The sequence below is a fragment of the Falco rusticolus genome, chromosome 17, assembly GCF_015220075.1.
Source record: "Falco rusticolus isolate bFalRus1 chromosome 17, bFalRus1.pri, whole genome shotgun sequence".
Lineage (NCBI taxonomy): Eukaryota > Metazoa > Chordata > Aves > Falconiformes > Falconidae > Falco > Falco rusticolus.
Window position 1 is genome coordinate 2,882,650 of NC_051203.1, and position 23,956 is coordinate 2,906,605.

The 23,956-nt window shown below is 63.0% G+C and overlaps 3 protein-coding genes across 6 annotated transcripts in view; 2 read left to right on the forward strand and 1 right to left on the reverse strand.

Moving 5' to 3' along the window:
- On the forward strand, positions 1-6,958 carry SPDEF (SAM pointed domain containing ETS transcription factor). Its single transcript, XM_037410139.1, has 5 exons — positions 1-472; positions 1,437-1,634; positions 1,726-1,773; positions 2,190-2,330; positions 2,440-6,958. The coding sequence occupies exons 1-5, from the start codon at positions 25-27 to the stop codon at positions 2,616-2,618; spliced, it is 1,014 nt and encodes a 337-aa protein (XP_037266036.1). The 5' UTR covers positions 1-24; the 3' UTR covers positions 2,619-6,958.
- Positions 5,616-22,517, reverse strand: PACSIN1 (protein kinase C and casein kinase substrate in neurons 1). Of its 3 annotated transcripts, none has more exons than XM_037410136.1 (10): positions 22,385-22,517; positions 10,275-10,407; positions 9,733-9,889; positions 9,389-9,624; positions 9,048-9,203; positions 8,736-8,911; positions 8,306-8,426; positions 8,098-8,222; positions 7,624-7,817; positions 5,616-7,272 (listed from the first exon to the last, which is right to left on the reverse strand). In XM_037410136.1, the coding sequence occupies exons 2-10, from the start codon at positions 10,335-10,337 to the stop codon at positions 7,163-7,165; spliced, it is 1,338 nt and encodes a 445-aa protein (XP_037266033.1). In that variant the 5' UTR covers positions 10,338-10,407; positions 22,385-22,517; the 3' UTR covers positions 5,616-7,162. The 3 variants fall into 3 exon arrangements, with proteins under 3 accessions (XP_037266033.1, XP_037266034.1, XP_037266035.1); XM_037410137.1 differs by lacking the exon at positions 22,385-22,517 and adding an exon at positions 16,564-16,633; XM_037410138.1 differs by lacking the exon at positions 22,385-22,517 and adding an exon at positions 10,647-10,767.
- Positions 21,405-23,956, forward strand: part of RPS10 (ribosomal protein S10) — an 8,552-nt gene continuing 6,000 nt past the window's right edge. The window contains exon 1 of one of the 2 annotated variants that reach the window (XM_037410143.1): positions 21,405-21,425. The gene's annotated coding sequence lies outside the window, so the exon portion shown is untranslated. Of the gene's footprint in view, positions 21,426-23,639; positions 23,760-23,956 lie in introns of those variants that run through there. The other variant, XM_037410141.1, reaches the window with a different exon arrangement.

The following is a 23,956-nucleotide window of genomic DNA, read 5'->3' on the forward strand; positions in this document are numbered from 1 at the left end:
TTGGAGCTGGCGCTGAGCAGAGGGATGAGCAGCGCCAGCCCTGGGCTGACCACTCTGCCCCTCCACCGCTTCACCCGGCCAGACACTGCCCTGCTGCCCACCCCGTGGGACCCCGACACCCGGAGCTGGGGCTGCCCGGACAGCCCCAGCCCCCCTGCCACCCCCGAGCAGCCCCTGCCTGCTTTCTGCCTGCACTACTTCGACATGCTTTACTCGGAGGACATCGCCTGGGCCACCAAGAGCATGGGGGAACCGTCCCCAAGCGGCACCCAGGGGGGGCGAGGGGAGGCGCAGAAGGAGCCGGAGCAATGTCCCATCATTGACAGCCAGGGCTTGGGGCTGGGGGCCGAGGGGGACCTGCAGGCCAGCCTGCACCTGGAGGAGCACTCGCTGGAGCAGGTGCAGAGCATGGTGGTGGGCGAAGTGCTGAAGGACATCGAGACGGCCTGCAAGCTCCTCAACATCGCCGCAGGTGGGTGCCCCCACAGCCCTCCCTGCGGGGGCTGCAGGCAGGATCGGTCCCGCCGTGGGATGCGGTCAGGGAGGGATGCTAAAGCCATACTGCATCTTGGGGGGTTGCAACCAGGTGCTGGGGTGTGGGGGAGCGTGGCTGCTACCTGGCTCCCCACAGCATCACTCCAGGGCTGGAGTGTTTGCTAACGCCCAGGGATGCCAGCAAAATGCCCCTGCAGCCACAGGGGCTCGGGGTAAGCTGAGGAGGGGGTTAGCAGAGCTTTACTGTGCTGGGTGCAGGGTGCTGTGCAGAGCCAGGGAGGTGCAGGGACACATCAACCCAACGCTGAGCCCATCCCCTCCCGTGTGCTGGGTCCCTTCTCCTCCCAGGGCATCCTTACCGAGGTGCTTCTAACCTTGCACACATCTTGGGGAGGGTGTGCAGCAGCAAGGAGCAGACAGTCAGACTTTGATTTTCCTTCTCTCTATCCTGTTTCCTCTGGGACATTAGGAACGGGCGGGAGAGCATGTGGTGTTTTGGACAGCCTGGAGCCAGCTGGCCCTAGCCGAGCTGGGCATGGGGTTGGGTGTGAGGGGAGCAGGACAACCCAGGACCGAGTTCCCTGGGGTATTGCTGCCGTAGAGCATTGCTGAGGCATCTTTGGGCATCACTGCCACTGGGCATCCCTGGGGGATTGTCCCTGGGCATCGCTGCTGTGACACAGGCAGTCTCGGAATGTTTGTGCAGGCTCTGCCACCCACTCCCCTGAAGCATCTGGTGTCCCCTGGGATGGTGCAGGGAGCAAGTGGGGCTGGATGAAGCACCCCAAAGTGAAGGAGGTGGCAAGGTGATGGGCCTGTCCCTGGGGTACCAGGGCAGGGTGAGGGTGGGATGCTCCCATCCAGGTGGTGATGCTGGGACTGGTTGCCTGGGGTGAGCTGAATTTTCCCTGTCGCTGGCCACGCTCACCCTCTGCCCCCAGACCCCGTGGACTGGAGCCCCGGCAACGTGCAGAAGTGGATCCTGTGGACGGAGCACCAGTACCGACTGCCGCAGATCGGGAAGTCCTTCCAGGAACTGTCGGGAAAAGACCTGTGTGCCATGTCTGAGGAGCAGTTCTGCCAGCGCTCCCCTGCCTGCGGGGACATCCTGCACGCCCACCTCGACATCTGGAAGTCTGGTAGGTGCCAGGGACTGGGAGGGAGCGGGGGAAGATGGGCGATGCTGTGCAGCTGGAGATGCCCCTCTGACTACCCACTCCTCCCTTCCAGCCGCCTGGATGAAGGAAAAAGCCACCCCAGGAGGTGAGAGATACTGTGGTGAGTGTTGTGTGGGCTCAGCTCCACTGACCTTGCTTCTGCCTGGCGCAGGTCTGGGGTATTTGAGAGGTCGCTGCCTGCTCCATCGCCATGACCTGGAACGTTGCAGCAGCCCCTGAGTGGCTGCATCCCCTCTGCCCCCATGCAGCCCCCAGGCTGTCTGCAAGGTGTAGAGACCCCCACTGGCCCCGTCTCACACCCTGCGCAGACCTTTGGGGCTGCGCAAGGGCAGAACCGAGCTGTTTTCCCAGCTCCAAGCAAAGCGATGCTTCCAGAGCCAGTGCCTGGGCTGAGTCCCCGGAGACCCACAGGCATCGAGCCGGGATGTCCGATAAGGACCCCTGTGGGTCCCCAGGATGGTGCAAAGCAGCGAGGTCTCTCTCCTCCCGCATCTCACCCGTCCCTTCCCGCGGCAGGAGGTGATGCCGGCTGGGCGGACAGTGAGGTGGACTCGTCCTGCGCCGGCCAACCCATCCACCTCTGGCAGTTCCTCAAGGAGCTGCTGCTGAAACCCCACAACTACGGCCGCTTCATCCGCTGGCTCAACAAGGAGAAAGGTGGGTTGGGCGGGTGCTTTGGCAGCCCCGGGATGGGTGCTGGGGGGGGGGTGTGTGGGGTGGTGGCAAGTGAGGCTGTAACCCCCCCCGTACCCCACTCTCCTCCCAGGAATCTTCAAGATCGAGGACTCGGCACAAGTGGCCCGTCTGTGGGGCATCAGGAAGAACCGCCCGGCCATGAACTACGACAAGCTGAGCCGCTCCATCCGGCAGTATTACAAGAAAGGGATCATCCGGAAACCCGACATCTCCCAGCGCCTCGTCTACCAGTTTGTCCACCCGGTGTGAGCAGCGGCGGCGGGACAGGCTGAGCCCCAGGAGGGACAGGGGACCTTTGCCGCTGCCCTCTGCCTCCCAGCCACAGAAACCATCTTACAGCGCTAAGGACCACAGCTGGGATGCTGAGAGGCTCAACCCCCCCTGGACCTGCTGGCAACAGACCGTGGGACCCCTCTCACCCCCTGGAGGGGAGGGATGAGCCCCCAGCTAAGGCACCCCCACCAATGTGCCCTGGTGTGGGGCAAGGACCGTGCAGAGCCCTCGACTCCCGTCAGCACTCCCAGGGAGGATGGGCACGGAATTTGGGGCTGGTGGAGGAGATATGGGGTTGATCAGGGGCAGATAAAGGCAGATGAATCTGTGGTTGTCATGCGGCTCCCCACAACCCTGGTGCCCTTTGGCAGGGATTGAAGGTGGGAGATTCGTTGGGGTCACCCAGGGGAGGGGCTGGGCGATGCAGGAGTGCTGCCCCCAGGTCTCTTGCCCCCTGGCATGTTGTCCTCTCACCTGCAGCCCCAGGGCATCGTCAGGGCACAGGAGCCAAGGGCACATCCCAGCAGGAGACTTTGATATCCCCTTGGAATCATGCCCTAGGGCTGCTCTGGGGGGGACATGACACCATGGGGGCCACGCTCCCCTCCAGCCAGAGCCTGGCTGTGGGACCGGCTGCCCTGGTGCCCATCAGCAGTGACCCCCTGGATGCAGTGGGGCAGCTCTGGATTTACCCCAACAAGCAGCTCCTGGCCCTCAGCCCTGTTCAGGGTGGGGGGCAGCGTGGTGGGGGGCTCTCAACCCTCAGCTGCAAAGAAAGGGGCTGCCTGAGCTCTGGGCGTAGGCAGCCGGGCTCGTCCCTCCCTCCCCCCCTCCCTCCTGGGTGCTGGCTGTGGGTGGCTTCACCCCAGCCATTGTTCGGGGAGGACAAAGCCCAGGCGTGAGCTGGGACAATAGCACCCACAGGGACAAGGGCACCCACAGCTGCCCTTGGCTGGGGCCACGCTGACCTGACGGTGCTGGAGCAGCCTGGCACCAGCAGCACCGCAGCACCCAGGGCTGCTGCCTGCCGTGGGAGCTGGGTGCAGGGTAACCCTGCCCCTGGGGGCCACCAGCACCCCCTTGGCATGGGTGCATCCCCCCTTGGCTTCCTGCTCCGGGACGTGCTCAGCTTCCCTCTTCCGCAGGGATGATTTGGGGTTGAAAATGGGCATTTTGCAAAGGGAGCAGCTGTAGAACAGGGGCTGTGCATTCTGGAGCATCCCTGCAGGACTGGGGGGTCCCCCAAGCGGGGGGCACAGGGCCACTCAGAGGCCCCCGAAGCCTCCACGTCCTTGACACAGGCCTCTTCCCTTGATTTGGATTTTATTTGGACTGCCTGATTCCAGAGTTTGGGAAAAGGGAGATGGCATGCCATTTCCCTCTGGACAGTAAATCTGAAACGCAACCCACCGAGCCCGGATGGGGACAGCAAACTGGGCATTGCTTAAACTGCATATTTCACAAGAGTCTGAGTTACCTGGCGATGCTGATCTTTTATATTATAATTTTTTTATTTGTTTATTTGCTTTTTGGTTTTGGCTGGCAGCAAATCGTGGTTTAGGTTCAAATGACAAGAATAGATGGGCAGCCCGGGTACCCATGAGGTGCTTTATGGGAGTTTAAAAGAAAAAAAACCCACTTGGTTCTTGTTCTTTTGTTTTTAACTTAAAATAGCTGCCTGTGACAGCTCCTGCCTTTTTCTTTCCCTTCTGCCTGTTTCATACTGTTTACACGGCAGAGGCACGGATGCGCTTTGGCCAGCCCTGCAAGCATCCCAGCTGGAGGGATGGAGGGCAGCTGGAAGGAGAAGAGCAAGGGAAGGAGGAAAACTGCCTTGGGCTCTGGAAAAGGGGGGGAACCCCCCCCCAAAAAAAGAAATGGGGAAGAAAAACAAGCTTAAATGTGTCTTGTGATTTCCTGTGCCGGTGCGAGGAGCAGCAGGAGGACGGGTGCTGGTGCCCCAGAGCTCATGTGAAGGCAGGGGGTTGCACGTCCCTGTGGGGAAGGTGAGCTGGAAGGGTTAAATGGTGAGGAAAGCTGGGGAGGGGGCACCCAAGAACACGGTGCCCCCACAGACAAGGGGATCTGATCCAGCAGAAGTTGCCCACTTCTGTGGGGCTGGCAGCCAGCGCTTCTCCCCAAGCCCCTTCCAGCTCCAGCCCTTAAATAAGGGGAAATAAATCCCTTTTCTCTGCCCCCTCCCCATTAAGAGCCCAGGGAGTGCCTCCACACACACCTCCCGGAGGGTCCCACTGCTCTCTGTGGGGCTGCCCCAGCTCTCTGGGCGGGGGAGAGGGATGGGTGACATGCAAATCATTTTTCCAAATGGTTTGAAGGCTCGTAGGGAGCCCAGGAGGCTCCGGCCCCTCTGCCAGCGTCAGCTCCCTGCTGGGCATCCCCGGCTCCCCCTTCCCAGGGTGGGGGGCAGTGCTGGGTCAGGGGCTGCTGCTTTTGCTGGTGCTGGGGATGACCCCCAAACCTTCTTTTTCTTCAGTCCCCCCATGAGCTTCCCGGGGCTTTGCTCAGCGTGTTGGCACGGGAATCCCCAAAGGCAGCGGCTGCTCCCCCCACCCCAGAGCCCCCTTGTCCCCCAGGACCCCAGCAATGCATCCGAGCCCCCATCCTGCTGCACCCCAAAGCCTCAGGGTCAGGGTGTCCCTCCCTGGGGTTACAGCAGCTGCAGCTCCCCGGGGTGCAGGGGGCTTGAGTGCCCACCCTGGGGGGGTCCCTGAACCCCAACAGCCACCTCCACGGGGGGCAAGAGTGACGCATGGAGGCAAACGAGGACCCAGACCCGAAGGACGCTTACAGAGCTCAGTTATTTTCGCTTGCTGCTTTTTGTTGTATCCACGGTAATACAATCACGAGATATATATATATATATTATATATATACTTCTTAAATTACACAATCAATGTACAAAAAACCGGGGTGCATTGCTGAGACAGGTGGTTGGTTGGGTTTTTTTCTGACTTTTTTTTTTCTGGTTGTTTATTTTTTTTCCTATTTGCGTACCTAGCAGGGGACGTTGGGCTGGGTGGCTGTCACCCACCGTGCCCAGCACATGGTGCATCTCCTGCCTCTGCGAGAACACTTGATCCCCGAGGCCAAAAAATTCACGAACCAACGGAGGGGGTAGGAGAGGAGCGTGCAGGAAGGTGATGGCATCAATGCTGCTAAGTAAGGGTGATGGTGTGGAAAAAAATGAGAGATGAGCCATAGGGAAGAGCTCAGGATGGAAAATATGCCTGGGGCAGCGGGGTTGGGGTGACCGTGCTGGGCGGCAGCACCCATGGGTGCTGAGGGGATCCCGTCCATGCTGTGGCCCGTTGCAGAGCCCAAGCGCAGGAGGGGTAGAGCCCCTTGGGGAAAAGCAAAGGGCAAAGGCTGCAGCCGTTCCCCTGCTTTGGCGTGTCTTGTTCTCCACCGTCCTCACCAGGCAGCCGCTTTGCTGCCCAGGTGGGGTCTGCTGCCTGCACCAAGCCCTCCTCATCCTCCACCTGGCTGCGGGTCCTGCTGGCACTGTGCAAGGCTGGACGGTGCTTGCCTCCATCCCTGCTCTGCTCCTGCCTCTCTTCAGGATGGGGGAAGATGGGGACCGTCCCCAGCAGCATCCAGGCTGGTCCCCGCTGCCCCAGGCTGGGTGTGAAGGTGCTTCCAGCAGCGTTGGGCTGCGATGGCTCCTGGGAGCGCTGGATTTTAGGGCCATCTCACCCTGGATCTGGTGTGCCTGGATAACTGCCCTCACGAAGGGCAATGCTGCTCCCTGCAGCACACACCGGGCATCAGCTCGGGAGCCTGCGCCTGCTCCAGACACGTTGACAGCCCAGCCATGAGGAGGAGGAGGAGGAGGAAGCTGAGGAGATGCCACCAAGCTCCATGGCAGGGCTGGTCCCACCACACCCGGACATCTCCATCTGCCACCATCCTTGCCCAGGGACCTGCCTGCGGATGGGGCCGGGTGGCCGTGGGGCAGGAGGGGACATTTGTCCCCTTCCAGTGGGGAGGGAGGATGAACCAGGGAGAAGAACATGGAAACACCAAAAAAATTGGTGTCGGACTCCAATCCCTCTCAGGTTTTTTTGGGGTGAATTTGATTGGTCCCAGGAGCATCAGCGCCGTGCATTTTGGAACAGTTCCAGCCAATCAGAAGGCGGCTCATGATTTCAGTATCTTTAAAAACCAACCAATCAGGAGCTCTCACTGGTTGGGCTTCAAGATCTTGAGGTATCGGCTTTTTTCGCTCGGAAAAAAAAAAAAAATAAATCAACTAACGTAGACGAACGGACAACGTCATCTTTCGCTTCACGTTATCTTAGAAGAAGAAGAAAGCGACTATGCAAAATACTCTTCGGAGACAACTCTTAAAAAAATAAAAGCTTGGTCGGAAAATATGTCTGAATCTCTAAGTGTGAGGAGTGAAGGACCAGACGGCAAGATGGCTGGTTGGCTGGTGGAGAGATGGAGACAACGGAGGGTGGTTTTATCTGCTGACGGCAACGAGGAGCACACCACAAGACTTAGATTGCCTCCACGTAGTTGGCAGGGTAGAGACCTAGTTGCCCGTTGTCCAAGCGCCCTTTGCACCACCCTTGCTCGTCTTCTTCACCGAGTTTGGTTAGTTCATCACCTGGAGAGGAAGGTGGAAAGGGGAGAGCTCATTGCAGGTGGTGGAGCTTCTTCTACCACCCCGTTTCTCCCTTGGATGGAGCTGCTGAGTGTTTCTAGGACTGATGCTGAGCACCCCAGTTTGCAGGGTAGAAAGAGAAGGGGTGACCCATGAGACCTCATGTACCCTGTCCCACCACCTCTCCGGTCCCACCTGGGTTTGGGTTCAGCTTGTGCCTTCCCCTCTCTGCCAGTTCAGCTTTTTGGAGGGCTGGGATAAGTCAGAAATTGAGGGATTTCACACCAAAATGTGGGCGACCCGCAGCTCCGGCAGGCGAGCGCTGGCTGACCCAGCACCACTGATGGACTGTACCTGCTTTGAAGCTGAGCTCATCCTGCTCCTGCCCGTCGTAGTCGTACAGAGCCCGCACCCGCACGCCCTTCCCCACTGACTCCTCATCGAAGGGGTTGGTGCCGCCATTGGCCTCGCTGGTGTTGAAGGAGTTGCTGCCTTCGTCGTCGGACCACTCGGCGCTGTAGGTCTGCCCACGGTCGTGGCTGCTCACGCTGGGGTGGGGGCGAAGGAGGGAGAGGGGCTGTCAGAGCGGGCGGGGGGATGGCGGGGTGCTGTGCTGCCAGGAGGACGCCGCAGCTTTCCCGAGGTTACAGGGGAGTGGGAGCTGCAGCGACCACCCCACTCACAACAGCCCAGCAAGGCACAGAGAGGGGACAGAGCGTAACGGTGGCTGTCACCCAGGAAAGCCCACATCCCCTTGCCTGTCCCCACAGCGCTGGCAATGTTTGCACAGACAAACGCCATGCCGCTCCCCTCCTCGCCGCCCCTCACCTCCCACGCTCGCCCGCCAGTGCCCCCGTCTCGCCCGTGCTGCTGGTGTTGGTCAGGGTCACCCCCTCGCCCTTCTTCTGCTTCTCCTTCCGTGTTATCGTGTGCGTCAGGTCCGGGTTCCACTCCTGCAAGCACAGAGCAACCAGCCCCTGAGCGCCCAGCTGCCCCGTGGGGCTGCCAGCACCCTGGCCAGGGTGCCCAGCCTCACCTCAAACTGGGGCCAGTTCATGGGCATCCCAGGGCCACTGGTGCTGCGGAACCACCGGAGATCCTCCTGCGCATCCGAGAGGCGGATGGTCTGCTCCAGCTCCCGGTAGACGTTGGCGTAGCTGCAGGGAGAGACGTGGGTCAGGGTGCTGCAGGTGGAAGAGGGGTGACCTGGGGATGGGGTGGGGACGTGCCCAGGTTGTGTCACCTCCTACGAGGCACTGGGGAGCACCTGGCTCCTGTGCAGCCCTCCTGCCACTTTGGTACCTCTTAGTGACCATCATGTTGGCTAGAAACCCCTCTTCCTTGTATTGCGGGGGCTGGGCTGTGCTGGAGGCACTTGGTCCCTCCAGAGCTTGGTTTGCTTTCCAGGCAGTGCAAGGAGACCTCACACAGGCACTTTCTGCCCAGCCAGACCAGGAGGCACCTACCTGCTGCTCTCGGCCAGGTTCAGGTGCCTCTTGATGTCCAGCAGCACTTCCTTGAGGAAGTTGAGCCTCTTCTCCTCAAACTGCTGGCACTGCTCAAAGACCTGCTCCATGCTCTCGATGTACTGCGGGGTGCACTTGTTCAGCTCGTCCAGCACCTTCTCGTACTTCTCCTGAGTCTGCAAAGGCACAGGAGGGTATCGGGGTTACACCTCAAGCACCCCAGAGGGTGCTGAGAGGGTCCGGTTTGTGGACCACCACACTGGGGAGCCCAGATTGAGCCTCTGTGGGTGAAATCAGAGCAGCCGCTCGCACCTTTTGCACGTCTTGCTTGCACTTTTCCACTTTGTCCTGGAGCTTCTTCTGCTGCTCGGGGGTGTTGGACTGCTCCGCCTTGCTGTTGGCTTCCCGGGTCATGGCCAGCTTCTCCTCCTTGCACGCCAGGTGGTAGGCTTTCTTAGCTGTCTCTAGCTGTGGAGAGGAGAGGAGAGAGGAGAGGAGAAGACGGATGTCAGAGTAGCAGTCACAGCAGCAGTCACAGCCCCCTGCCCATCCCTCTGCTGCAGGGAGCTGCCACCTGGCTCTCCCAGCCTGGACAGGGCACCCAGAGCTGGAGCTGGGAGATGCTCCAGGACATGCTGCGCTTCTCCTCTCACCTCCTTGAGCTTCTTGGCCCAGGGTTTCTGGGCTTTCCGGAAGCCATCCTCAGCCTCCTTGGCCTCCTTGAAGCCTCCCATGATCTGCTTGTGGTAGGCGTCCTTCTGCCAGTTCTTGACCTTCTCGAAGTCATCGTTCAGCAGGCTGTTCTTCACCTCCTGGTGCAGCTCACTCACCTTGTCCGCCTCTGTCATGATGGCACCCCATGCCTTCTCCAGGCTGCCATACTGGGGACCTGGGGGGCAGAGGGGACAGCCAAGTGTCACTCCACAGCCCTTACCCTCTCCGCCTCTATCAGATGAAGTTGTGACAGTGCACGGGGACCTTGTGGAAGCCATGGTACCTTTCTCAATGAGCTGCCTCCACCGCTTGGACCAGTCAGTGAGCTGCTGGGCGTAGGACTTCTCGATCTTGGCCCGCTCGTGCACACAGTTCATGAGGTCATTGCAGAGCCGGTGCCCGTCATCAATCCGCTTCACCGTGCGTTTGTAGTTCCCCACCTGGGATGGGGATGGCGATGGGGATGGGGACAGGCAGGTGTGGGAGCTGTGGCCGGATTGCCCAGCTCAGCCCCAGCTGTCCTGGGGTGGGGACAAGGGGGGCACTGGCCACTTTGGGGGTGCAGGGATGGTGCTTTTGTCTTGGGGGTGCTCAAACCCAACTCCTTTTGGTCCCCTCCACTGCTCTGTGCCCCTCGGGGACAGCTGAGGTTGAGACCTCCAGCACAGCCAGCTCAGACACCCAAACCACCATGGCAGGGATGCCTGCAGGCACAGCTCACTGCGGGAGGGGAGGGCAGCATTGTCCCCCCCAGCCTGGGGTACACCCTGGGATGCAGTGACAGTGGCAGGGGCCCCGCGGGAGGAGAGGACAGCCAGGACTCACCTCCCAGAAGCTGTCAGTTGTTTCCTCTGCCGTCGCTGCTGACTCGTCGTAGGAACCCGACATGGCTCCCGGCGCTGCCTTGGGCGTCAGTTCGGGTGCTGGGTGGCTCTTGGGCAAACACCAGCCTCATGCACTGAGGGGAGAAGAGGGGGGAGTCATTGGGGGGGGGGGGGGGTGAGCAGGGGACCCCCATCCCTCCTGCCCACAGCGCTGCAGGACAAGCATCTGGCTACAGGGGATGGCGATGGGGATGGTGCCCATTCCAGCTCTGGACTCATCCAGTGCCCGCCACGCGCCACCCCCTTGGTGCCATCCAGCCCCCACAAAGGCAGCTGTGCTGGGTGCTGGGAGGGAGGATCGTGGGGAGCTCACCGGCCGGGGGCCTGGCTCAGCACCACGTTCCCTGGGGAGCTGCTGCACGAGGGGCCATGGCAGGGCTGTGGGAGGGATGCAACGCCTGAAGAAATTCTCGTCCTGATATTCCACCCTAATCCATCCTGATCTTCAGAAAAACGGCATCCCCGGAGCGTCACGTGGCCCCGCTGCATGGCTTAACCCTTTGCCGCTTTGCCGAGAGCCAGGACTGGGAATGGGGATGGTGGGTGACATCGCATGCAGACGGAGAGGGGACCATGGTGGCCAATGAGCATCTTCGTCATCCCCATCCTGCCCGGGATTTGGACAGTGCTCCCACAGAAAAGCACTGGGCCTGTACTGCATAGCATCTGCCACCGGGATGGGGACAAAGTGGCCATGAACTGCCCCAGTTTTCTCCTGCTTTGTCCCCAAAAGGGCTGCGGGAGCGGGATGTGGCCATGATCCCTACATACCAGCCCTTCACCTGGGCAGGTGGAGCAGGCAGTGGGAGACCCGGCCGCCTTCATCCCCCCCTGCACCTGGGAGAGGGCAGTGGGGTGGGAGGGCAGGGCTGGGGGCACGGGGTCCTGGTGCCCTGGTGCCCACCCGTGGGGGATAGTCGGGTGCCCACGCTCTCCAGCTGTGCACACAGCTGGCTGCAAGGAGCCCAGGGGCCAGGGCAGGGCATGGTCCCAGGAGGATAGGGGGCCGAAACGGTTACTGGAGCGCGGCACAGGGCTCGCTGTGCTGGAACTAACAGGGCCTGGCAGGGATTTAGTGATATAACCAGGGAGGCACCAATCCCCGCCGCCCTCCCCAGCCAGTTAAAAATAAACGCGTGACTGTCCCTCGCTCAGCCGCCGAGACGCAGATGGATGGGGGACCGCGGTGGTGCGCAGTGCCAGCACCGTCCCCCCGCAGCCGGCAGCACATGGCACCCACGCCTGCCTGGCACCCACGGCACAACCACTGTCCTCCCCACCCGTGAAGGTGCCCAACCCAAACACCCACGGGCTGAGCACCCGGTGGCACAACCCCCAGGGGACCCCGCAGGGCTCTTTGCTTCACTGCAGAGGCTGCGCTGGCACAGCAAAGGCATCCTTGGGGTGACAGCCCCAGCCTGGAGCCGGGAAAGGGACTCTGGAGGGTGGAACGCGCCCACAGCCGGGTCTACCCTGGGACCCATGGGTGCGTGGGCCAGCCCCCACCCAGCCCCCAGCAGCCGAGGCAGTGGGGCACTGCGGGACGTGGCTGCCGCAGCTCCTGCTCCTCACCATTACCTGGTCTGAGCTGCAGCCCAGGGGTTATTTTTGGCTCTGCATCACTTCCCAGCTAACCCTGCCGCCTTGTTGCCTCTCTCCTACCGCGCACCCCCATGCACAGCTGTCCTCGCACCCCCCCACACGCGCGTGTGCCCCCCGCCCCGCTGGGCCACGCCGGCTGCGGGCACAGCACGTGCCAGCCCCATGCCCACTGCCCCAGCCCCGCCAGCGCAGCCCATCGCTTCGCATCGAGGCGGCTGGCGGTGATGCCGGGTGCCCGCAGTGCCAGCGGCTAAGCCGCGGCATGGCGAGCTGCCAGCCCCAGCCATGTGCTGCCGCTTTGGCACTCACAGCCGAGGGGGGGGCTTCGCTTCCCTCCCCCCAGCCCCACATTTCCACAACATTGCCAAAGAGAAGCCGCAGAGCATTTGGCATCGAGTGATGGTGAAGTTTGGTCCCGGCTCCTGCCCCTGCGTGCCCCTGGGTTGCTCCCACAGCAGCCGCCCCCCTGCATCTCGCTCCCCATCAGCCTGCTGGGCGCTGAGCACTGCCACAGCTCAGCTCACCCCTGACCCTGCGCAGGCAGGAGGCTGCTGCAATGCAGAGGGCTGGCGCTGCCGACGCTGCTGGCACGGGCAGCTGCCCGTAATCCCACAGCCGGCAGCCCTCGCCAGCGGTGTTCTGACCCCAGGCAGGCAGGGACAACCCGGGTTTGTTGTCCCCTGCCCATCGCTTTGGGCCAGCACTGCTCCAGCATCTGCGGTGCCATCCTCCCACAGCTCCCCAGCACCCGGCAAGGGTGAGAGGGACAAGCCAGGTCCCCCAGGGGGGTCAGCTGAGCCCCTGCCTCTCCTGGGTCCCTTTGCCTTTGCTGTAACATCACCATTAAATGTGCAAACCCCCAGTGCGGCAGCCTTGGGGTGCGCTGTTGGATGGGGGTGCCCCATCCTGGGCCTTGGGGTCCCTGGTGAGGTGCCAGGCACCAGCCCCGGCCCCGGGGAGGCTGCGGCGGGGTGGCACGTTGCTCTCCCTCCAGGTTTCTTGGTTGCCCTGGCCCCAGCACCCCTGCTACAGCCAAAAAGCAGGGATGGGGACGTGATACTGGGAACAGGCAGCTGCCTGCATGTGTCCCCTTCCTGCCTGCTTGCACATCGCCTGAGCCTGGTGGGGACCAGGGCTTGGAGGGGCTGCAGACCTCCTGCTGTGGGTTCTCCTGCTGCCAAGAGCCCTTTTCCAAGGCAGGATGGTGGCGGATAAGCTGCAAGGAGGGGAGCAGAGCACAGAGCGAGCCTGTGTCCCATCCCCGTCCCCATCCCCTGAGGCAGGAGTGTCACACTCATGGTAACCATGCATGAGCCCTGCTGTGGGAGGGCAAGTGCTACCGGGGGGAGTCGGTGATTGATTATTGGTGAAGGCATCCAGGGAAGGGAGAAGCCATGCTGGCAGCTGCGCTCCATCTGCAAGAATCAGAGCAAGCAGGGAGCTCCCCGACACCAACCCCGAGCACAAACCGATGCAACGCACGACATTTCCCTGGCGCAAACCCTTCCACAGCTGCAGCATCCTGACACGGAACCGCAGCCTGGCCCGGCCAGTGCTGCCCGAGCCGAGGGTGCTGGGGACCCTCGCTTGCCGGAGCGTGTTTGCTGGGGACGGGATGGTAATTTGCTGCACACTGTTGCCTTGTAGTTACCCGGGGGCTCCCGGCAGTAAAGCCGAGGCTCAGCAGTTGGAAAGGACCCAATGGTCTGAGCCAGTTTTATTGCAATTAAACACTGGGACAGATCTGGCTTGTCAAACCAAACCATCCATGGGGTTGCAATATGAAATATTTGCTATGGTTTGGCTTCTTTTGTAAGCACGTGAGGCTGAGGATGAGTGCAGGGGTTTAGGGGGAGGAAGTCAGCACGGGGTTCAGGTTTTTGGCCACAGGGAAGGTCATTTGCTCTCCCTTATCTTGGCACAGGGCTGGCCGAGGGTCTGTTGGAGGGGTGCAGCATCAAATAGATGCCACCACGACACACCACTGCTACCACCACATGAAAACCACTCGTGGCAAAAACAAATGGACCAGAAACGGCCAAGAAAACCCAGGGGAGCCTGGTAGCAGCATCTCCCACTGCACCGCGGCACCCCCAGGGCTGCTGTGCTGCTGCATCAGTCGCCAACCTCAACGCCGCATCCACCGCGGGTACCAATGCCCACGTGCTGCTCCTGTTATGGGCAAGTAGGGGGGACGAGATGCCCCCGGCACGATGGCAGGTCCTCGGGCGAAGCTGGTGACACCGGTGTGCTTTGCAAGAGGCTTTGCAGCTGCAGGAGCTGCCGTCTGGTTCGGGTTTGCTGCTCAGCTTTGACCCAGCCGCGTGGCTGCGGGTTTCCCACTGGAGCGGGGCTGATCTGTGCAGCCCACGGAGCTGGGGCAGGGAAAGGTGGGGCTGTCGAGGGGCACAGCCAGGGAGCAAGGAGGGCACAGGGGTTTGGCTGTGGGATGGCTGAACCTTCTCCCGCGCCTGAGCCGATGTGGACCCTGTGAGGAAACGGTTAAGTGGGTGCTGCTGATTCACGCTGGCAGCTGTGGTTCCCGGAGGCAGGAGAAGAGCCGAAGCCAGTGCTGAGGGCTGAGCAGCCTGGAAGGTGTGAGCGACCTGAACACCCATCCTCCCCCCTCAATATCAAACCCAGCTCAAGGCCAGGCAGGAGGTGAGCCTGGACCCTTCCCAAGCCGCCGGCTCCATGCCAGCAGCCTGCAAACAGTTCACGCCAGGGCCCCATCCTGCATCCCACTGCAAAACCCCTCTGGCTGCAGCACAAGCAGGGGCAGAGCCCTGGGGCAACCAGCCAAACCGTGGCCAGAACCGTGGCCAGATGGGAGGGGACGCGTGTGTCCCCCGTATGGCTCGTGCTTCTCCATGGGATTCTGGCCAGGGCAGCTCCGTGCTGCTGGCTTGGACCCGGTGCACAGCACGAGGTGGCTCCGAGGGCGGCAGGTCCCCGGAGGTGGCACAGTAGGTGACAGTGGGAAACTTCTGGGAGCCACTTTTCCAACGAATCCTGTTTGGGATGCGCCTGTGGCAGCCACCTCATTTCAATCGGGGTCATCTGCATTGACCGGGGGGGGGGGGATCTGAGGATTGGCCGGGGGGGCATTCAGCTGCAACAGGGGCTGCAACAGGGACTTGCTGGAGGACCCTGCCAGGTCAGGGCTTGCAGGCTCCCCAAAGCTGGAGCATTTGCAAAGGAGGTTCAATGATCCAGGAATATTACCGGGAGCCACATGTCGCACCTGCAGACGGGGGGGGGATGACACCCACCTCGCTGGCCAGGGTGGGGGCCACGTGCCATAGGTGCCACCAGGTTGCAGGAGCATTTGCTCCAAGCCCTGGCAGCAAACGGTTTTGCATTTTGTGCACACTCTGCAGAAACCTTCCCCGTCCTCCTGCGCTCCCCAAAGTTACCCCACTCCGAGCACAGGGCACCCATCAAAGTCTTCTCAAGATTTTTTGAGCCTTGTGTAAAGATTTCTGGAAATATGCGTGGCGTTTGCAGACAACGCAAGCGTTTCTCTCCAGGGGAGCTCGCAGCCCAGCTCAGGTACAGTGGATGTGCCGGGAATGTGGATGGGCACCACGGTGAGGTGCAGGAGCAGGGTTGTTGACCCCATGCATGTGTGCTCAGGCCTGGGGGAGACGGGGCTCAGCCACAGCTTGTGGGATTTTGACGTGTCTTCCAGCTCTGCAGCTTTTCGCAGCCTGCCGCCTTAGCTTGCCACTGTAAACAAGGATGCTCGGACTCTCGAGCAGGGATTTTTGCGGTCCCAGGAGCAGGGCTTAGGCAAGAATCCAAATTCGAGGTTCGCAATTAAACCAAGAAGTAGCAAACAACAGTGGCGGAGGATACGGCGGTGCCATCCCCTCACTTCTGCATTGGGGAGGGGGGAGACCAGAGCATCACGTGCTGCCAGGGGGTGGGGGAGGGTCCCGTCCTCAGTACCTTGGCGGGACAGACCTGGGGCTGGTTGGGGACAGGAGGTGAACAGGGGTGCCAGGAGCAGGGCAGTGTGGAGGGGACAGCGGGATTTTGGCTGTCTGTGACGGGCAAAGGAGACTTGGAGCCAGAGGGGGCTCCAAGAGGGGGTAGGAAAGCAGGGGGATTGGGGGGGGCAAGCGGTAATCTGGGGTGCCAATGGCAAAAGGAAGGGCTTCAGGGATGGGGGAAGGCACTCATTGGAGCAGGGGGCCAGCGATGACATGGACGGCACAAGTTCCCCCCCATCATTTGCAGCTGGGGAAACTGAGGCACAAAGCCGCGAGTGCAGCAGCGTCGCAGAGCGGGTGTCCCTTGCCCCAGCACCCTGTCGGACACACAGGGGGGGTGAAGGTCATGTCCCCCCCCCAGCCTGCCCAGCTTGCAGAAGGGACCAGGGGACACTGTGTCCTGCCAGGGGGGTGCAAACCTACACCATACTGCCCAGTCCTTGCCCAGCATCCCCCCCTTCTCTCTCTCCACCCCCACAAGCGACCCAGCATCCCACACCCCCACTGCCCCCCCCCCCGCACCCCCATCCCCACCTGCGCAGAGGCCCCACGCAGCCCCCTCCCCACAGGGTACCCCCCCGGCGCCCCTTCCCAGGCTGCCCCCGGCAAAGCCCCGCGGGGGCTGGCGCTTACCTGGGCCGGGCGGCGGGGGCCGCGGGGGCCCGGGGGGGGCACGGCGGGCCGGGCTGCGCTGCGCTGCGCTGCGCTCCGCACCAGCCGGGCAGCAGCGGCGGCGCGCACGGCCGCGGGAGCGCGCCCTGCCTGCAGCCTCCCGTTGCCATGGCAACCGGGGATGGAGCCGCTGCCTGCAAAGGTTGCAAAAATCATCGGGGGTGGGGGGGTGGGGGGGTGGATAGAGGCGGGGGATTGGGCACACAGCCCCCCAGTTGACCTGCACCCAGCCTGCCCAGGGCGCAGCACCCCATGCAGAGGGGTAGCCCTGTCTGGTGGGTGCTGAGCACCCACCTGGCACCGGGGGCAGGTGCCTGGGGACTGTGCTGTGGGTGAGGGTCTCCGCATGACCGCGGGGGGGCCAGCAGCGGGGGGCTGGAAGGGGCTGGCAGTGGGGTGCCAGGACCCTGCGGTCAGGTGCCTGTGGGTGTCTGGCCCCAGCAGCGCTGCCTGTCACTGCAGGACTCTGTCAGGGCCACAAACAGGCTCCTTCATGCTGGGGGGCTCTTTGGGGAGCTGAGTGAGGATACCCCGGGGTCCTCATCCTGCTGCTCCTTGGGTCCTTGTCCCTCCTTGCACAGGACAGGACAGAGCAATGCACTCCCTCCTCTCCTCCCCGGGCTCTCGGCCACCTCCACGGTCCCAGGAAGGTGCTGTGGGGGGGGGGTTAGGGCTGAGCTGCAGCTTTTGCAGAAACAAACACCCCAAAACGCCTTCAGACAGGCAGCCGGTGCCGCCTCCTTGCCAAATGTGCCAGCTGGGAACAGGCTGGCGGGAGAAGCAGGAAGAATCCTTCCCACCCGGGGAGGCTGGGCAGGAGGGGTGACAGGGACTGCACCCCCCCTAAGGCTTCTTGGAGGCCAGGGAGCCCGGCAGCCCCCTCCCCACTGCCATCTGCCCCCACCCGAGCCCTGGGGGTTCGGCCCAGGGTCACCAGGGCTTAGCACTGGATGGGGGTCCCAGGGGGGAGCAGGAGGCTGGAGCCCTCCCACCCCCCAGCCGGTGCTTGTGGGGAGCTGGGAGGATGCGGGTGAGGGTGGAGACAGGCTGTCCCCCTCCAGCTGTCCCAACGCACCGCGCCTGCATTTCCCCAGCTCACGGGTGATGTCAGGGAAATTAAAAGCCGGCAGGAGACGAGCGCTCCCAGCCAAGTAACCGAAGCTGCCCACAGAAGCTGCCGTAATGAGGCTGCCAGGCCGCTGCCGCCGGGATCGGGTTGCCCAGAGAATGTGACCCAGTCCCGGGGGGCTCCGCAGGCCTCCAGCGCCGGCTCAGCTTTCCCCTAACGAGCACCTTCGACTGCTTAATGAAGCTCGGTGGGGCTCACCATCCTGCCTGCCTTCCGGCTCCTTCCAGCTTTGTGCCATCCGAGCTTGTCTTCCCCCCTCACCGACAGACAGGAAGGCACCCGAAATATTTCATGCCCAGCTGTAGCTGGCAGCAGCGCTCAAGACCCAGGCGATCGAATGCTCCCCAACCCTGACACGGGAGTGGGGAAGGACTTCGGTCCCTGCAGGTGCAGGCAGATCTTTGCCCGTTGGCATTTCAGGGCGAGAAACCAAAGGGTGCTGATTAACTGGGTAGGATCCTTCCATGCAATGAGTTGGCAGTTCTCAGTGCAGGGTGGCTGCAGGTACCGCTGGGCTGTCCCAGCTGCCTTCTGCCCTGACAACATCCCCGCTGCAGAGAAGCAAATGTGCTCTGCATCAAGCATTGGGTGACAAACACTCTGAGTAGGGTGACAGAGGGACCTCAATGACTTGGGGCGGGGGGGGGTGTCCCAGTGCTAACAGCCCATTGCCACCCAGCTTTGTGGCAGGTGTGGTCCACACAGGTAAGATCAATTCACATCTCCTTCCCTGGCAGCTCGAGCTGCTCGGTGCTGGTAGAAGCAGGAGCCCTGCCTCCACAACACGAGGCTCCCACAACGTCAGCCAGTTCCTTCACCAAAAACTCGGCCACGATGAACTTTTCCCTGGCTCTCACCATCCCACCGCTTACTATTTCCCGCGGTAAGTCATTTCACCTTCTGTAAAATGAGTTTCCTTGTGGGAAGCAGCAGCCAGTATTGGCACGAAATAAGCCCTGATTTATCGGGCCACTTGCCGCTCTGAAATTATGGCTCTTCAAGCACCGCAGCAAACTGAGGAGCAGAGCAAACGAGCCCACACCGTGCTGGCGCAGCTGCCAGCAGCCTGCCTGCGCGGCGAGCCGGTGCGGGCAGCAGAGGAGAGAAATGCCGCCAGCTATCAGCCGCTCTGCCCATCACCCCACCACGAGTGCCAGCCTTTGCACGAATGCTGGGGGGATTTTCACGCGTGGCCTGCTCCCGTCTGCCTCCCTAGCAAGGAAAGGAAAATGAGTTTCCTAAATCATGGCAGAGCCCCTGGTTATGGTGCTTTCTGCTGAGCTGGCTGGTGTGGGGAGCAATGGGGGAGACCCCTGCCTGTGGGCACTCTGGGGGATACTGCTTGGGGGTAGGGTGGGATCCTAGCATCCTGCTCATCCTGAGCCTGTCCCTGGCCTCCTGCTGCCCCTTCCCACTGATGTCAGGGGCAGAGGAGCCTGAGCTGGGGCTTGCGGGGCTGGATGGGGCCAGTGCCCCCGTGCTTGCCCCATGCCCAGGCTGCACCCTCACCACGTTGTGCTGCAGATCCCAGGAGTCCTCTTGGGCTTGCTGGGAGAAGCAAGCACAGGGCTATTTTGCATCCTTAATTAGCAGCAGAGGATAATTGGCTGCTCTGCATCAATTACGCAGAAAGGCAGCCATTGTGGAGGGCCCCAGCATGGGGCAGGTGCTGCCAGAAACCCAACTCCTACCAAAACAATCCCCTTCTTGTCTGCTCGTGACCAGGCTTGGGGCATCCTCCAAGCCCTTCCGGGGAAGGGGATGGGGTTGGGACATAAAGGCTCCATTTTTCCTGGGAAACGGTGCAGGCAGCTGCCTGGGAGGAGCCCGTACGTATTGCCCATGGCCGCAGCGATGGTGGTGCTGGAGCTTCACCGCCTCCTTCTCCCTGTGCTGTGCCATGCCGAGGGCTGCTGGGTGCTGGCTCGGCCCCTCGGGGAAGCTGCCAGCTGGATGCGGGCTCGCCTTCCCCAAGACCCATCTGCGGAAGCGCGGCAGGGTCCTGTGTTTGCCTTCGAGGTGTTGCACAAACACCAGCCGGGCTGGCCACCCTGTGGGGACAAAGTCTGTCCCTGGGCAGAGCCGCTCGCCAAGGTCTCCTCCTTCTGCTGAGCTGTGCCAGAGGAGCCCAGCTCCATCCCAGCTCCATCCCAGCCTAGCAGCATCGCCTCCTGGCATGGCCAGGGAGACCAGCAGGGTGGGGGACACAGGATTTCCAGCAAGGGGGGTCCCACACAGAGCCAAACCCAGGCTTTGGCTCGCTGCAGGATGTGGCCCTGGTGCAGAGGCACTTCCCTCGCGTTGATGTTCCCTTCCTTGCCTGCCACTGTGCACGTCACTGATGCCTGCCAGCCGCCTTGGGCTTGCCTTCCTCAATCCCTTCGCGGTTAAATCCAGCTCCCATCCTGCTGCAGCCCCTTCAGCGGCTGCGCACCCTGGGGAGAGGCTGGAGAGGAGGGGCTCAGCGCCGGCTGAGGGGATCATGGATCAGTGCAGACCCCAGGGCAGGGTTAGCACCATCAGCTGAACCGGTAACTGATGAAATCTCCAGTTTTCTCTGGGCTCCTGCAAAGGGAACACAAAATCCCAGGAGGGGGGAAGGACCCTCAGGGCTTCAGCCAGGGTTTCAGGGTCAGGAGCCACAGCGTGGCACTGAGCTGTGGCTGGGGCCAGCAGTGCAGTCGCCCAGCTGTGCCAGCTGTGCTGCAGCAATGGCCTTGCCCCAGTTATTTGGCTTAGGGATGGGGTTTGCCTGGGGAAGGCGGCACGGGAGCCGAGGGAAGCGGGAGCAGTTCGAGGGGCTGCCAGGGCAGCTCTAATCCGTTTAGCGAAGCGCTTGCTTTGCCATTTCCAAGGCAGATGCAAGAGCAGCAAAGAGGAGATGTGGGCAGAGGCGGGCAGCGTGGCAGGACAAGGTGGGCAAAGGCAGAAGGGCAGCTCCCCTGCTCCGTGGGATGAGCCAGGAGATGCATTTCTCCCAGGGGTTGCTGCAATAGTGGCAGCATCCCAGGGGCTGCCATGCGTGCGGGGTCGTCCCCCCAGCTCCATCCCTGTTCTCTGGGAGAGGAAGAAATGAGGTGATAAAACGGTAGCAAAGCCCCAGGATGGCACCAGGCAGCTCCAGGCACCTCGGGATGTGTTGCATCCCTCAGCCCCTCCTGCCCCAGGGCTGCAACAGCCTCCAGCTCTGCCTGAGCAGCTGGAAATTTGCAGGCACAACCCCTAGGTGGGTCCGGGACCCCCAGCCCCATGCACCCCACAGGGAGCCCGCTGCTCCCTCCGGCTTCCTGGGACAGGCATCAATCCCTCTGACCACCCTGCTCACCCTAATGCACCCCCAAAACCACAGCTTTGTTGCCCCGTGTGCCTCCAGAGCTCACACCCTGGGGGCAAATAGGGGCTGGGGGGTGGGGGGGTGGGCTGAGCTCCGAGCCTGCCTGCAGCTGGGGAGGCAGAGCCCCCCGGCAGCACCCAGGCTCAGCTTAAGCCACCTTTCAGAGCTTCAGCTCCCTGCCAGCTGCTCGGGTGTCAGGGTGCCCGGCCGCGCCCCTGCGGCTGGTGGGATTAGGGAGCTTCAGGGGGGCTCTGCCGTGAGCTCAGCCCTGGAGCACCTGGGAGCTGGGCAGGGGGCTACCGGCGCAGGCTGGACCCCTTCGACCGAGGGCTTGGAGCAGGAGCCTGCGTTTCTTGCCGGGTAAGATGATGCCAAACGTGTCCCAGGGAGGTGGCGGGGGGCAAGACGAGCACGGCTGCTGCCAGCCCCCCCACCCGCAGGCTGTCCTGGCTGGGGTCCCAGCCCTCCCTTATGCATCCATAGGGGGCTGGAGGGACCCCCTGCCCTGAGCCGAGAGCAGCTGACCCAGCAGCCTGGGGGTACCCCTGGCCCCACAGTCAGTGTGTGGGGCCAGCAGGCCCTCCACCCCAGAAGTCCCCCCACCCCAGAAGCCTCCTGGGAGCCCTGGGTGGGCTCTGGCAGTGACGGGCACTGTACAGAACGGGTCCATGCGAGGGCTGGCATGTGCTGCGTCCCACCAGCCCCACGGTGCCACCTCTCATGAGACCCCAGAAGCTTTGCCCCCTGCCAGACCCCTGCCAGACCCCTGCCCAGACCCCTGCCCAGACCCCTGCCAGACCCTCATTGCCGTTTCACACCGGACCCCAGCCCCCCCCAGGAGGTGCAGGCAGCCAGGCAGGGATGTGTGGGACCCACGCTGCTTTCCTGCCCTGCCAGAGATGCCATGAGGCCAGGAAAAACAGGTCAACCCGAAATTTGAGGGGGGGGACCTGGGGTGGATGGTGGCCCCCATTCGGCACAATCTGGCAGATGTTGGAAATCACTTAAAATGGGTCACGGAGCCGCTCTGCCGGAGCAGGTTTCATTTCCCAGCAAGAAGCCACCGGCACAGGGCAGGGACCCATTTCTAGCCCACCACCAGCTGGGGACCACCGGAGGGGGGCTCGGGGTGATGGTGCTGCCAGGGTGCACCGAGTCCCAGCATCCCATCCGCCACCTGGGGACACTGCCACCGTCACCCGCCATACGCCACCGGCAACCCTCGCCGCGGCAAACCCCGGCCAACCCACCGACGCCAACCTCCCGCCTCGCCAGGAGCCGGCATGGCCCCGAACGTGCCGGCAGCGGCATGGCGGTACCTTTGGGATGTGGGGGACGCCGGGGCCTGGCTGCCTCTCGCCGGGGCTGGCTTTGCTCATCGGCTGGAAGGAAGGTCACGGCAGATGGGGAGGAGGGGGGTAAAGATCAGCGCGGGGATTAGGGAGCCATTTTTAGCCACCCAATCGCCGGCCCAACCCCACGGCTCCTTGGCCGCGCAAGGTGACAATGCCACCCTGGAGGTGGATGGCAATCAGCCGGCAGCCCCGCCTGGGCCAGCCGGTGGCCGTGACAGGGGTCCCCAGTGTCCCCAGGCTCCCCCGTGTGCTGCCAGCCCCCCTCCCCCCCTTCTCTCAGCCTCCCTTCCCCTCTCCCCACCCCGAGGGGGCTCAGGGGGGCCCCCATGGCAAAGCCCCCCAGTGACAAAGCCCCCCCATGGCAAAGCCCCCCCTGGCTCCAATGTTTCCACCATCTGCCACCCATGGAAGCCCACCTGCCGCTCCTGGGGGGCTCAAACTCCCTAGCAGGGCAGGAGCACCTTGGTCTGCCACCTCAGTCCAGCCCCCCCCCCCCCCGCACCCTCCCCAGAGCCACCGTGTCCCCACAGGGCCAGCAGCCTGGCTGGGGAGGGGGCGCCGGGTGGCCCCCACCTGCTGGGGGAGGTGTTTTGGGGTGCGAAGGGGATGCTGGTGACATGGTGTGACATGGAGGGGGTGACACGAGTGGGGACATGGAAGGGATGTCAAGAGTGGGAATGTGGAGGGGGTGACATGGAGGGGGTGACAGTGTGGGGACATGGAGGGGGTGACACCAGTGGGGATGTGGAGAGGGTGACAGGAGTGGGGACGTGGAGGGGGTGACATGAGAGGGGATGTGGAGGTGGTGACAGGGAGGGGGTGACACGAGTGGGGATGTGGAGGGGGTGATGTGGAGGGGGTGAGGTGGAGGGGGTGACATGGAGGGCGTGACACGGAGGGGGCGACGCGGAGGGGGTGACACCAGCAGGGATGAGCAGGGGGTGACATGGAGGGGGTGACACGAGTGGGGACGTGGAGGGGGTGATGTGGAGGGGGTGACACAAGTGGAGGCGTGGAAGGGCTGTCACGAGTGGGGGGGTGGAGCGGGATGTCTGTAGTAGCGACCGCAGGGGGTGACACGACTGGTGATGTGGAGGAGGTGACAAAGAGAAGGTGACACGAGTGGAGACGCAAAGGCCGGAGCGCTCCCGGCGGACGCTGCCCCCCTCCCCCGTCAGGCAGCGCCGCGGGCACCCCCACGCCCCCCCCGGGGCCCTGCGCGCCCCGCTCAGGCAGCGCCGCGGGCACCCGCGCCGCCAGGGGGCCTTCGGGAGGCCGGAAGCGGCCGCGCGGCGCAGGCGCGCTCCTTTCCGCTCTTGGGCCCGCCGCCGCCGCCACGGTGAGGCCGCGCTCTGGGCCCCTATCGGTCTCGCATCGGCGCCATCCCTGGGCGGCGGCGTGGGGCCGCTGCTCGGCGGTGCCGGGAAGCCCTGGCCCGGCCCCCCGCGGGGGGAATGCCGCGGCGGGGGGGCGGAATTTAGGCCCGAGTTTGCGGGGCGGGAGGCGGCGGGGGGGCACTAGGCCGCGGGGAGGTCC

Coding starts and splice junctions, on each gene's coding strand:
- PACSIN1 (XM_037410136.1), bottom strand. CDS start 10,337: ATGTCGGGTTCCTACGACGAGTCAGCAGCGACGGCAGAGGAAACAACT. Junction 9,890..10,274: donor CAACTGACAGCTTCTGGGAG/GTGAGTCCTGGC, acceptor TCCCCATCCCAG/GTGGGGAACTACAAACGCAC. Junction 9,625..9,732: donor GAGGCAGCTCATTGAGAAAG/GTACCATGGCTT, acceptor TCTGCCCCCCAG/GTCCCCAGTATGGCAGCCTG.
- SPDEF (XM_037410139.1), top strand. CDS start 25: ATGAGCAGCGCCAGCCCTGGGCTGACCACTCTGCCCCTCCACCGCTTC. Junction 1,774..2,189: donor AGGAGGTGAGAGATACTGTG/GTGAGTGTTGTG, acceptor TTCCCGCGGCAG/GAGGTGATGCCGGCTGGGCG. Junction 2,331..2,439: donor CTGGCTCAACAAGGAGAAAG/GTGGGTTGGGCG, acceptor CTCTCCTCCCAG/GAATCTTCAAGATCGAGGAC.